This window comes from Colias croceus, chromosome 19, assembly GCF_905220415.1.
Source record: "Colias croceus chromosome 19, ilColCroc2.1".
NCBI lineage: Eukaryota > Metazoa > Arthropoda > Insecta > Lepidoptera > Pieridae > Colias > Colias croceus.
This window is the reverse complement of record NC_059555.1, coordinates 9,136,140-9,151,396: the sequence shown is the minus strand read 5'-3', so window position 1 is coordinate 9,151,396 and position 15,257 is coordinate 9,136,140. Positions and strand designations below refer to the sequence as shown.

Sequence of the window (15,257 nt, the reverse complement as noted above, 5' to 3'; positions counted from 1 at the left end):
AATGGTTAGCATAATTGTATATAAAACACTTAATTAAAGTTAAAATAATCAATATTTATTGTTAAAAAAACAATAATCACTGAATAATCAGCGCTGGTTTGGATTTCGAAGGGCGCCCCCTTTTTCTTTTCTAGCCGATAAGCACATTTTTTGCTTCTGGTGGGGGGTTGGCCAGCTTTAAGCGTATGGCTAATCCGTTAATATGTTTGCACATGTCAATTTTTAAAGCGCGCCAATTTGTCTCCGCCTCTTTGATCATTTTTTCATTAAAATTATAAATTGATGTATTAAATTGATAACGAACACTATTAATTTATTATCTGAACGAAATAAAATGTTACTACTGTATAGGTGACAAAATATCAAATAAAAAGGAATCGCAGTTAGGGATCGATAATCGATTGATTTGGTGACAGATCTACCATTCTGAGCACAGAGCTATTATTTAAGTAACAAAACTGTTATTATAAGAACGAAGTTTATATTCATGTAATGCAATATAATTTTATTGGTTATCGATCTCTTATTTTACACATATATTAACATTAATTTGATAATTCATACCTGGGAACAATTTTTGTTTATCTGAGAACGAAAATATTTCGTGGTGATAGATCTATTTATTAGGTGATACAACTTGATGACAAAAATAAATTTTGGTGATAGAAAATATAGTTCCATAATAATTGTGAGAGCATTTATTGACTTAAAACGCTTAAAAATAAAAAAAAACCTTCACTAATACTATCTACAAACACCATTTATGGATCTCTGTTCAGGCAAAAAATGATAAAATGTACAGATTACAGACAGACTGTAATTATATTAGGGTAGGTATCGATTTAACCAGCCGAGCGCTAACTGCTCAAAATAGAACGCAGCTTGGTAGACACGCAAGCATGGATCTCGTATTGCAACAATATGCGATAAAAGATCATCGTTTTAGTATTTTTGAACACTTAATTATTTCTTTTCCATTAATTAGCCCTTTAGGGTAGAGCAAAAAAATCAAATGAAATGTTTAGAAATTTTCAGAACAGCTAATAAGTAACATATCTTATACCTATAAGTAACTAAATAAGTAATCACTATTTTAAAAAAATGCGAATAGTTTACAGATTTTTGAACGTGATTTAACTCTGTTAAAACTTTAACTTTTAAATATAATACCCACGTAAAATCAAGCTCTACTAACACGAACTTTTTATTGTTAAAAAAGCTTAATTCGCAACACCATGTTACAGAGTATAGACCGTAGCAGGTACCTAGTAACTATTTAGTAACATATTCCATAGCTACTAGTACTAGCCTATTGAAAACATGCCACAAAGTACAAGCCATGCAGTAGCAAGGTGTAGAGCATTATATTCATGCCGCATATGCCGTTCCTTTGGCTGTAGCGACACTAGAAGTTATGCTTTATGGGAACTCATTAGCGGTGTGCCGCAGTCGGTCATGGTTTAAAAGTTTGTGCATCCTACATCCGATCGGGTGACCAAGTGTTAGACGTTTTGTGGCCTTTATTATGAAACTAGCTGTGCCCGCGACTTCGTCCGCGTGGAATAGCGACTGCATAGTAGGTAGTTACTACTTTACATACAATTATTTAGTAAACACGTACTACCATAAACAATTCATAGAATTGTCAATAGAATTTATTACTAATCTAAGCTAAAAAACTTACGTACTTTCCGGAATTGATTGCTGGATACTTGCCGGATTGGATTGCTGGATTGAAAATGCCCCCTGTAAAATATCTGGAAAATCCCCCGGAAAATGTGTGAAAATGTCCGGGAAATACCCGGAAAATATCCGGAAAATGCGTGAAAATGTTCGGGAAAAGCGTGGAAAATGCCTGAAAAATCTCCGGAAAATGCCAGGGAAATGTCTGGGAAATATCCGGAAAAAGCGTGGAAAATGCCTGGAAAATCCCCGGAAAATGCCTGAGAGATGCCCAGAAAATGCCCGGAAAATATTCAAGAAATGCGTGAAAATGTCCGGAAAAGGCGTGGAAAATGCCTGGAAATTTCCCGGAAAATGTCAGGAAATGTCTGGAAAATGCCTGGAAAATCCCCGGAAAATGCGTGAAAATGTCCGGAAAAAGCGTGGAAAATGCCTGGAAAATCTCCGGAAAATGTCAGGGAAATGTTCAGAAAATGCCTGGAAAATGCCTGGAATATATCTAGAAAATATCCGGAAAATGCGTGAAAATGTCCGGAAAAAGCGTGGAAAATGCCTGGAAATCCCCGGAAAAATGTCAGGGAATGTCCGGAAAATGCTTGGGAAATGCCTGGAAAATGCCTGGGAAATATCTGGAAAATATCCGGAAAAAGCGTGAAAAATGCCTGGAAAATCCCCGGAAATTTCCTGGGAATTACCCAGAAAATTCCCGGAAAAAATCTGGAAAACGCGTGAAAATGTCCGGAAAAGCGTGGAAAATGCCTGGATAATCTCCGGAAAATGTCAGGGAAATGTCAGGAAAATGCCTGGGAAATGCCTGGAAAATATCTGGAAAATATCCGCAAAATGCGTGAAATGGTCCGGAAAAGGCGTGGAAAATGCCTGGAAAATCCCCGGAAAATGCGTGAGGAATTGCCCGGAAAATGCGTGAAAATGTCCGGAAAAAGCGTGGAAAATGCCACTTCAAATTTGCGAAGTAATTAAAGCAGACAACCAAAAAAAGAAAAAGAAAGCTAAAATCTTTCATATTAAATGTATATGGGATATTCATATTTCATATTATGTACTTAATGTATGGGAGGGTTTAAAGATATTTTTTTTATATTTCTCGATTTATTTAAAAAAAATGATTACGGCCATTATTAGGTTTAGTACTTTCGATATCAGTTTAAAGTTTTTTGTTATCTGTAATACTTACAAAAAAAAATCGCCTGTGCATACTGAACGATTACACCTTGTACATGAATGCCTTAGCAAATGTTCGCCGTGATTATTTAAATGATCATATTTTTTTTTATTAATGAACCAATTGACATGAATTAAACACTAAATGACAAAAAAAATTAACTACAGTTTTGGGTTCGGGATCAATTTAATAATTACACCTGCTAATATTTTTTTACATATTTTCATTGTATAAAATCGTAACATAATTTCCTTTATGTATTGTTCTATTAACACATAGATAATATCTTCCCAAGGTACTAAATTTTAATAAAAAAGTTGTTTTTGTTATTTATATCTAAAAAAGAGTATTTATATTAGACAGAAATAAACATAAAATTTTTATAAGTTTTATGGAAGCTGAATGTAATGCAAATGGGCAAATATAAAAGTAAAATTAGGTATTTAAAATAAATAAATGAAACAACTACCAATTACAGAAAAACTTCTTTTTCGGTTGAAAATTGCTGGATCATGAGTATAATTCTTTATCTCTTACCTTGGGCAGTCTGGAAGAGATCGCTAGTAAGCGATAAGACCGCCTTATGTACATACCGTGTTAATCCATTTGGTATGATTGTAAATATTTTACTTGGTGTGGTACGTATATTACCACACCAATTGATAAATAATATGTACTCTGATCCCAGTACGATTTGTACCGCGATAGCCATAACGATAATAAAACAATCAGATGACAGTAAAGCACGATTAAAAATCATACTTGTACAGTAGTTGTGAGTGCAATATTTACGTTTCAAAATAACATTTTTTTTGGTACTAAAACGTAGGTAGATTCTCACGCACGCACGCTGATACGTAGTTGGCTGCCCCTTTTCTCATTCCCGAAAAATATCCTCTAAAATTACCCAAGATTCTTCCAATGATTGTACCATATGTTGCAAATTAACTTCAGTCAACAATTGACCACGCGCCAGGATACTTATTTCTACTACATCCTCATGCAAATCGTTAATTTTTATGAACATTGAATCTGTAAATAAAATAAAAGAAAAGATTACTTTACCTAATTTTATTAAAAAGCTACTAACAAATAAAATTCTATCAAGAACTAAAGTGACCTTCTTTGGGCGTTTAATATAGTCTTGTAAAAGTTATACATAAAAATAAAATTTCATCATTTTCTTATTTTGTCGTAACTTCAATTCTAATTAAAAACATGAGTCTAACTATATAATTAATTAATAAAGAATAAATATAAAAGCTACAACTTACCTTTTGTGGGGACGCAAGAAGGATTTTTTAAAATGTCACAATTAACTGTTAATAGTGTCTTGTTTGACATCAAATAATAAACATCTACCCTCACTTGTAAAATTTTATTTAGTATATTCACATAAAATATAAGCACCTGAAGTGGACTCTGGGAAGACATGGGTTAAAAAGTTAAATAAATAAGTACAATTAAAAACCCCACCAACATCATATTATTTAATTTTTAATTATAAATTTGCAAGAAGCGTTAAACATGTAAATTGATTTGATTTTAATGAAGTCTCATAGATGGCGCTGTTTCAAATTTGTCTTTATACTACTAAGATTCATTAAACTGTTTCTCTGCCAAAATTACGTAAATGACGTAGTTTTTATAGTGTAAAGCTAGATAATAGCGTGGCTTACCAAAAAACAACATTTAAACATGAGTCTTTAGATTGTACGCTGTGTAATACACGGAATACGTTAGAAAAATAAAGGTTCACAGCTCCTCCCCCGGAGGTGATAGCATGATAATGTGTATATAAAAGCCTCACCCGACCTGTTAGTAATATTCATGCAAATTTTGAAGTCAATCTATGCGGTACTTTTCGAGATTAGCTCGGACAAATATACAGACAAACAGACAAACAGACAAACCGACAAACAGACAAACAGACAAAAATTCTAAAAAATATGTTTTTGGCTTCTATATCGATTATAGATCATGGATTATGTATTCTTTTAAAAAAATATTCAATGTACAGTTTTGACTTTCCTACGATTTTATTATATGTATAGATTATTATGTATTCTTTTAAAAAAATATTCAATGTACAGTTTTGACTTTCCTACGATTTTATTATATGTATAGATACTAGATGGCTATCCGCCCGCTATGATATGTAAGGGTAATAGATTGGCCCGCTTTGTAGAAAACTTAACAAATTATTAACTTAAACCTTCCACTTGTATCACTCTATATCTATAAAAAACCATTTCAAAATCCGTTGCGTACTTTTAAAGATTAAAGCATACAAAGGGACGGACAGACAGCGACAGCGATTTTGTTTATTATGTAGTAATAGCGGCTAAAATATATGTAACTTCATCGGTCTGAGTATAATATGCAGTCGAATTATAGCTATACTAGATAGCAGTCTGCTTTAAGAATTGTATAAAATGGTAGTTGAGACTAATAACTTGAGTTAGTATCGAATTAAGAAATAAATTAATTAACTTAGTTTCGATAGAAATTAATAAAATTACTTTGTAGCAGTTTTATTCGTAAGTGTCCACGTAATAGATCTCTATTAGAATCGGAAAGGACCATAGACAAAAAAAGAAGAATATAAGTATCGTATACAACGTTTCGAAAACATACCAACAATAGTACACCGTTGAGCGATGCGGATAGAAGCATACTGCGGAACAATAACTTCCTGTGCTGTTCTGTGTACACTTTTTTACACACACACGCATGCACACAGTCACATGGTTGGGTGTCCATGTTTGCGTGCTTACCGGGATATTATATTGTATTCGTGTACCTACATGGATTTTGCCTGGGGTAGAATTTTGTAAGCTGTTAATAAATTTTAACAGAACTATGTTTCTCTTTTTTACGGTGTCGAGTTTTTTTTATTATTTTTAATCTCTATTGGTTCACATAAAAAAGGAAAAAATATTTTTATATTTGTATGTTTGTAATGAAACAACAAAAATTCACATTGAATATTATTTGATTTGTCTTGTAGGCAAAAGTTCTAATTTAAATCGTAATTGTAACGTATTTAACAGGCTTAAATTCTAGATCTTTCTATATTTATTCGGTATAAATAAAGGTTCTGTATAAAATTTAATAAAAAGCAAAGTACTGTACACATTCTTATTAAACTTAGCTTCACAGTAAACGGAATGTTCAATGAAGACTTTCAAAGAAACGACAATGCAATACAATATTGTTAGAAGCCAACGGTTTTTCTTTGTAAACGGAATATTTCTTCAAGTAATAGAGACGGGAAAATAATATTACTTTTGCTCTCGTTAAAAATATTTTCTTCAGCGGTCACGATTTTATACTGTCTGTCTCCTTAATGCTAGATGGGACAAACGTTATGTATTTCGCGGAACCATTGGAATTGATAAGCTATATGTTGTGGTATACGAATACATTTATATTTTAATCTTTCAATTCAATAAGCACATCTTTCATATAAAAATGGAGTACCTTAAAAAATGTGTAAAATAAAGTACCTTATTCATATATTACGGCACTTTCTTTGAAGCACTCTAATAAATAGACAAGAAGGCGATTAAACACAAAGCTTGAAGCTCATATTTAAAATTATTTTTCCATTTTTACATTATATTGAGGGTAGTATAATTTTATCCGAATATAAACGGAGATATAGTCACTTCGAGACGACCTTACCCTCAGCATTGTATTATCTCATTGAATTTGATTTCGTCCTCTATAAATAAACATAATAATTGTCAGACAAAATCTCTCGGGACCCTAGCTCTTTTATTTACACGATTTATCTTTACTAATATTATAAAGCTGAAGAGTTTGTTCGTTTGTTTGAACGCGCTAATCACAGGAACTACTGGTCTGATTAGAAAAATTATATCGGTGTTAGATAGCCCATTTATCGAGGAAGGCTATAATTATATATCTTCACGCTAAGACCAACAGGAGTGGAGCACTGCAGGTAAAACCGCTGGGCACAGCTAGTCATTAATAATTAATTTATGGGTAATATGATTGAACGAATATGATTCTTTGTTATTCGTATTTCAAAAATGCTAACAGTATCAAACGTTGACTTTAATTAATTTAATTACAATTTTAATTAGTCAAAGTCATATGTGACTTTCTCTAAATCTCCCACTAAAATGATCCAATTTTACTTGACTTTACGACTCTCTTATTATACACGTCGCATCTCAACTTTATAAGCCTTTTCGTATGCTCAGCACGTTTATGGAAGGATAAAGATTGCGAAGGTAATATGATAGAAAGGTGTTATGGTAGGATATAGGATACATTGTGTGGAATATAAACTCAGTGCATTTTGTAGAATATAGGTGGGTATGTTATCGAAATGTAATTTAGTATAAGGGCGCTTGCACACACTCTTTTTGTAACTAAATAATTTAGCTGATAAACATTTTATAAGAGAGAAGAGGGAGGGTCAGGTAACAGGTTTATAATGTAACCTGATCTGTATTAGTGTGATTCTTAGAAAAGCGTTATTGGCTTTTTTTGTCATTTTTTTAATTACATCTCTTGGAATTATTAATTACGCTTATCTTGGTAGTCCCTAGACTACCTCTAATAATTCTTGTAGCAATGTGATATTTTCAGAAATACCTAGACAGTTTTCGATTTATAAATCAATATTATACCCATTTGCGAAGTCCATCACATGCACTTACTTGTATGTTTATATAAATCAATAACCACAAATAAAATACAACGACAAAATTCTTCCCAGAATTTTGCAACCAAACTGGACTTATAGGTATATCTCAAACTTAGTCAGATCAGCATTCCTTAGTCCTGCGTGTTGTGACGTCATACCATTGTATAGGTTACCTCATTTTTGTTTAAAGCTTACGTCACAAGTACTTACTTGCTATTTTTGGCATGGAACTTGAGGTAAAGTGATTTAGTATCTGTCTGTTTTATCAGAATGATACAGCGAATTTATGGTCCTTTGAATTGGCAGATTGAATGATCCTGGGTTTAATTTATGGTCACAATATTGAGACATGAACAATCTGGTATAAACGGAAAGAAATATTTAACATTTCTGTACCTATTATCATTTCTTATTTATTTTTTGTATGTAATCATGGACCATTATAAGAGTTTATTGGTCCATGATGTAATGCATGCATCTATTTTTACTTCCTGCATACAAATATCCTGCATGAATTGGAATTAACCTTTGTAGATCCGAATATCAGGATATTTGTTCCTTTAAATAATGACTCAAGGACACTGTATCTATCTATTAAATATATCAAAATAAAAGATAAATCCTACCATCATTTTGAATACACGGTACACCTAAGGCATTTCTTTTTCACCAGAACTAAACTACAGCACATACATCTATCTATATACATATGTACTATGTAGGTAGTTTCTTATTGTCACTTTAAAACAAACCATACAAAATAAATAGGCTATAACTAACGTCTATACAAGAAAACCCGCGGGCCCGAGTCATTCATAAAATTACCCAGCAAGCTCCTTTTGTGGTGCACCAAGGGTTGACGTCTTGACAAGAGCCCTCGTCTTTCATACAGCCTGCGACACTTTCATACTTGAGGGACTTAACCGTATGGTAAGAAATATATACTGTAATTAAGACGTTGAGAATATCTCATTTACAGGTGCATAATTTGTATCCTGTAGGATAACAGAGAAAAAGTTACTTACAAGGAAATCTCGATTAATTTTATGAATTAATAATTTTAGAGCTTTCACACTATTTTATCGGTTGAAATTTTCAGACCTAGACCGGCTCGTTAAACTGGTATTGGTCCCATAGATACAAAATTCACCTATAAAAAACTTCATTTAAAATGGTTATGTCTTTAATCTATATAATTTCAACTGTCTATAATCTATATGATTTCAACATATTACTCAAAACCTTATAATAAATCGATCGTGTCGAATCGTCTGTGTTCTACGATAATTTTTCAACTTGAAGAAAATATAAAATTCTTGTGAATTATGCAGAAGTAATCCTTCTAAGAATATTTAATCAATATCGTGTAACTTGAGACATCCAATGCGGTTCTGTAGCACGTGTAATAGTCATCTTTTTATATTCATACTTCTTATACCTTCATAATGAAATAAAACAACTTATTTAACGTTTATGTATACTTTCTTGGAAATCAGTGTCTGCTGGTAGCAAATGACAATTCATAAATTATTGTTGAGTTTAAAATTCATATAAAGTTAAATAAAAACCAAGTTTAATAAAAACTTATAATAAATACCTATCCTACCTACTACAATAACAGGCATCTACAAGACGAGTATCTACTGCTTTCCTCCAACCATTTGTCCCATCTTATACTATCTCCTAGGCTAAAAGGACCCCAAACAGACAACAGTTTACAGACAACAGTTTACAAACAATTGACTCAATGAAATACAATCAGATACAGGTCTATAGATAGGGTTGAAGTAATCACAGTTATGTAGTGGGGACTAGGGTGAGCAGGGACCCGTTATAATTATATTGCTAGTGATGTTATATAACATGGGGTAATTAAGGCTTATAATTGATCGGTAGATAAAATCTAATCGTTAAAAATAAGTGGCGTAATTATTCCCAATTTCTGTCTGAGAAGCATATTTCTAATCTATTGTTTTATATATAAAAGTGACTTTAGATAAAATCGTTACTAATTTTATTTATATCCCAGATAATAAAAGTAAGTCGGAACTAAAAATTATAATCGTTTGCCTTAGAACACTTATGCATTTAAAAGCAACTTTCCTTCTTTATATTGTAGTCCAAAACTGAGAAATGTTAAAAATTCGAGCATAATAATATTATGTCCAAGCGAATATGAAAATTTCAACATTCCATGCTATCCAAAAATTCGATGATAACAAAACAATTTCAAATACGCGTCTTTATCACAGAAATTAATATATTTTAATCACCACTAAATTCAATTAAAATTAACAACCACTTTACATCCTACATAGCTATATTACACGTGTGTATAGCCTTCTAAATTGAATGACGTTCCCTCCACCCTAAAGGTAACACAAATGGGTAGCTCAGCCGTGCTAACTATCATAAATACAATAAAAATAAAACAATTAGAAATATGCAACTTTATTACATACGAAGAATACCGAAAATTGCCATAAAATTTAAAGAATACCAGAAATAGCAACGAACAACAATTAAATTCAATTAAAATTTACAACCTACATATAGTTATATTACTCATGTATGTATTTATAGCCTCCTAAATTCAATGACGTTCCCTCTTCCCTAAAGGTACTACACAAATGGGCACTCGGCCGTGCTAACTACCGGCTAGGGGACTCTTAATCTTGCTCGTTTTGTTCTAATTCTCTATTGTGCTCCCAATTGATTTCCTGGAGTCCTATTGTTAACTGGCTGAATGCCTAGAGATGCTTTATGTGTGTAAAATTGTGAGATTAATTCTTTGCTATTCAAAGTTACTATAGAAGTGGTTTTAAAAGAATACAAGACAGATTCCCAGTTTATCCACAATTGTTTTATTCGTCAAGTATTCACAATTAAATTTTTGGTCACAGAATTTTTTTTTTATTATTATCATTTACGTCTATTTAAACATATTTCTATGCCCTATTAATATAGGTATCAGTCGATTTTAACTATTAAAGTAAACAATGTCGTTCCAAAATCGATTGCTTTTTGTATTTCTTTTATAATAGTCGAATACTAGAAATAGCAACCAACGACCCTTAAATTCAATTAAAATTTACAACCTACATATAGTTATATTACTCATGTATGTATGTATATGTTTTTGTTCTTACTTTTTTTCTGTTTCTGTGCGGCTTGTATACTTTGTTGTCAATAAATGTTTCATTCATTCATTCATTCAATAGTCATATAAACGTTTCAAAAAATCTATATTATCATTACCCTATATTCCCAATCGATACCAGTTAATTTTCTCTTTAAATTCAAGTTACATAAGCTCGGCAATTTTTCATGCCCCTGAGAGGGTGAACCCCTCTCGTCTGAAGCTCATTTCCCTCATAATGAGCCTGGCTAGCTTCGCACAGATGGGGCACCGTAATACAATACAAAATATTGGTATAAACTGGGTAGTTTAGCTCATTTGTCCTTGGGAAACTTTAAGTTGAATATATTGATTAGAAAGTTCTAGAATGCAGGCTGTTTGACTTCGACTCTATGTCTGCAATTTCAATTTAAACTTTGGACAATATCCTAACATAGCAATACTATTATCGATCTACTTTTATATGTCCTCGGTTAATCTGATATTCACTCAACAAAAAAAAGGAATACCTACTATAGCCTATGAAAATGATGTTTAATTTTAGGAACTACGTATAAACGTGTGGTAAAAATAACAAATACTAAAGCAATGCCATAAACGGTATTCATTTCAACCTCACAAAGCCATATACATTTCAAGAAGAGCACTGAAACATGATCTATTTGAGCCTTGCCTTCACAACGCAACAAAGGCCTTTGCAGGAAATACCACAATAACAATCGTCAATCCCCTTGATGAGTAACTATGCGAGTACTAAGGAATGTAGGTCACACGACCTCTTGCTCCTGCAAGCTTTCAGATCACTCTGGAGATTAAAATGATGAGAGGTTCCTGGTAGTGGCTTGTTCTATTGTAGTTGCAATATAAACCCGTATACATAGCAAAACTCGTACATGATGAAGGAAAACAAAAAACGGTCAGGAGGTCGTAGAAAAATTTGCTAATACCCGTAATTAAACATGTTCTTTTTTTTGCAATTTGCGCTACCATTCTGTTTTTTATTAGTTTCTTTAGTTTCTAGATTCACACGTTTCGATAGCGTTAGTTAATTCTGCGGTATCGAGTAAGGGCTACATAGTACACATTTCATATTTTTCCTTCATGTTATGCTCTTTCTTCGTATACTCTTTGACTGCATATATTAAAACTAGCTGCTCCGCGCGGTTCCACCCGCGTGGCTCCACTCCTATTGGTCGTAGCGTGATGATATAAAGCCTTCCTTGATATCATCACGCATAACCTTCCTTCCTTGATAAATGGGCTATCTAACACTGAAAGAATTTTTCAAATCGGACCAGTAGGTCCCGAGATTAGCGCGTTCAAACAAACAAACTCTTAGGCTTTATAATATTACTATAGATTATTACTATAATAGCCTACATACATTTTTCTTTAACTTTATATACAATCCTATTCCCAATACATATTATTTCAACTTTCAGCTAACATAAATCGAATTTTCATCTATTATACAAAACCGGACCGCATTATATACTCATACATTATTTATATTTCAATTACGAGTTCAAATAAAATGTATTCCAATATATAGGTAATCCTGTCCGTTAGCAGTTATATTTGGAGTTCAAATAAATGCGGTTTCCGGTGGCTCCCTATTTATACACGGTAATGATGAACAAACACGACGCTCGTCTGTATTTGTAATTTCCTTTATGTCTTCATTAGGAATTGAATTTTATAATTTGTTAAATCAACATAACACTTTGTTTAATATGGACTTAAAGAATAGTGGTAAAAAGGTCAACAAAGAGACTGATTTCTCGCATTGTTATAGGTTAACGATCGCTGATATCAATTATTTAATCAGATGTTATTTACTTATTTTCAGTCTAATTTCACACCTTTTATAAGTACATTTTTTTGTATATAGTTTTAAGTATCTGTTCTTCACACTTAAATTAGTCATCCAAAAAGTTTTCATAACTTACCGGATACTTCGCAAACAATCCACGAAGATATAATACCTCACACATTGTCTGACCAAACAAATCAGTAATAAATATTCATGTAACATCGCATTTGCAAATCACACGTACATACACCAAACATATAAAAATAAACACCCGCAAAGAATCGTCTAATTTACACCATGTAAAAGGAATTAAAAACTTGCGTCATACAGATTTCAGAGCCTCGTCTTTTGAGTTCCATTTGGAATAGACTCGTGAAACAAAACATTTCCAATCGACTGAAACGCACTGTTGAAGCCTTGTTCTACCCTTGAGAGCGTCGGCTTTTAGTTGATTACATCACGGGAAAAAATCCACGAATAATGAACGAATAATGCAAATAATAGTGATCTTTTTCGCTGAAACCCCGTGATGGATCGCGATTTTTAATCCCAGATATTGGTTTCTATTTTCGAGTAGGAAATGAAACAAAGAGCCATTTTAATTTTGCTTCTTCTGCGTGTTTAATTACGTTCATGTTCAATTATTATATTTTCGCAAATAGAGTCAGAGCTTAATCGAATAAAGTACCCGTTGCATGTTCATTATCAGTGTTATTATTTACTGGACAACGAAATTGCTATCGTGCAAACACGGCAGCTGCATTGTTTGCAATGTAAAACATTATATTATATGTTATCTGTTATTACTATTACTTTTTATATCCTGTGTTATTGCTGATACTCTTAATTTTAAGATTGGAAATTACTAATGAGAAAGTTAAATAATATCGGATCACACAATGTCTTAAAACACCATGTGCTGTCTTACGTAAATATTAGATTCATTAAAAATGAAAATGTAGGTAATGCTTGTATTCAAATCATAACTACATGCTCATTAATTAATATGCGTGCAACATTGTAAAATCCACATACCGAAGGAAGTTAAAATAAATGTTATGTATTTAATTTTATTTTAAAGAATATAATGTGATTTGGACTCTATATAAAATCCGAGTATATAATAACTTCACAAAAACCTCATATCTATGACTACTCTAGCTTCACATAACGTAAACACTCATTTGTACTGAATGACGTACAAAGGGACATGGCTAAACCATTTCATAAAAGACCATCTCACGTCTCCCGGATTGCCATCGACAGGCGGATTACCTGCATTGCCTTTGATTGCTTTCGAGGTAATTGGCGTTGCATGGATGATGGAATTAATATGACATTTTAAAATGATTATTACCTATTTTGTAACTACATAAATTAGGTAATCAATCTCTGCGACATCCAACATTCGTGTTCAATGTCCACATATTGCACCCATAAACATTCGATGGACAAGTACCTACTATAGCTAGCTACTAGTTATTATTCTGTGCTACTATTCAAATAGTTAGCTCTAGAAGAATATCATTTCTTCTTTCACAATCATGCTGAGACTGTTAATCCTACCTAATTCAGGAATAAAGACTTCTGCAAGTGTAAAACATACTTAATAACGACCACAACCTGACTGTAGTAAGGTGGATTTTATAATGCTTTTCCCACCGAACTAAACAATGACATGGCATATTTCCCATAAATTCACGCTTCAGTAATAACTGAAGAAAATTATAGAGACATTATCAAAACTAACGATCGGACATCCAGTATCCATGCAATTGAAATGGTCACACGGTCACGGTTTGTGGTCGAGCTACCCGAATAAACGAAATGTATCCTACCGTGACTCCTCTTCTCTTTCGAGCCATGTCTCGTTCACAAAATTACAGCATGAACTTCAAATAAATTACATGATGTTATGTATCGTATCGGAACTTTTACGTTTTCTTTACAACGATGTATAACAAAATTATGGTACTGCCTATGTAAAATGTATGAACATTATTGAATAAAGTCTCATACAGGGAGAATACGTGTAATTTTCTTCTGTTTGATTATTTTAGGGCTGATTTTTCAATCCTTAGTCACAACTTATTCGTCGTCAATACGTTATTACGTATTAAACTACCATTTCAAAAATGTATTCTAATTGTCGGTATAATATGAAAGTTTACAGGTGACATTTTAAAATGTTCATGTAATACTTTATTGGACGGATAAATTTTAACCAAGGATAGAAAAATCGGCCCTTACATTTATTACAATATTATATTATATTACATAATTATATGGTGCTAACCATATAAACATACAACCTGCGGAATAATTGGTGGACGACCTCACAAAAATGTTTGTATTACCGTACAAGCGTTCAAAATTTCAAATCGTTGGGATCAATAGTATAATGAATAAATCGTTTTTTTAATCCGCTAATAATTGGAAAAAGTCTTTAATTTCTATACAATATGTACTTTAACAATTCCATAACCTCTCTTTACAGCGTCGCCTCACCCAAAAATACAGTATCGCAGTGGGCATACCCACCCTAGTCATCCGCGGCAGAGCAGTCCGGGATGCCCTCCTCAGTGACCCGAAAGGGGAACGGTTCCCCTGGCCAGCTCCACCGCTGAACGAAGTGCTGCGAGGTGTGGATCTGATAGGGGATGAGAACAAGCGCTATGAAGATCTGCCTGCTGATGCTGTGAGGGTGTTTTATTTTGCTGCTCATTGGGTATGTGCATTTGTTTTGATATAGAGTTAA

The 15,257-nt window shown here is 32.7% G+C and overlaps 1 protein-coding gene across 1 annotated transcript in view; it reads left to right on the top strand.

Annotated features, from left to right (window-relative positions):
* Positions 1 to 15,257, top strand: part of LOC123700322 (nucleoredoxin-like) — a 38,628-nt gene that overhangs the window by 3,560 nt on the left and 19,811 nt on the right. Inside the window, exon 2 of the mRNA XM_045647504.1 lies at positions 14,997 to 15,227. Coding sequence (XP_045503460.1) covers positions 14,997 to 15,227 — 231 coding nt within the window. The remainder of the gene's footprint in view (positions 1 to 14,996; positions 15,228 to 15,257) is intronic.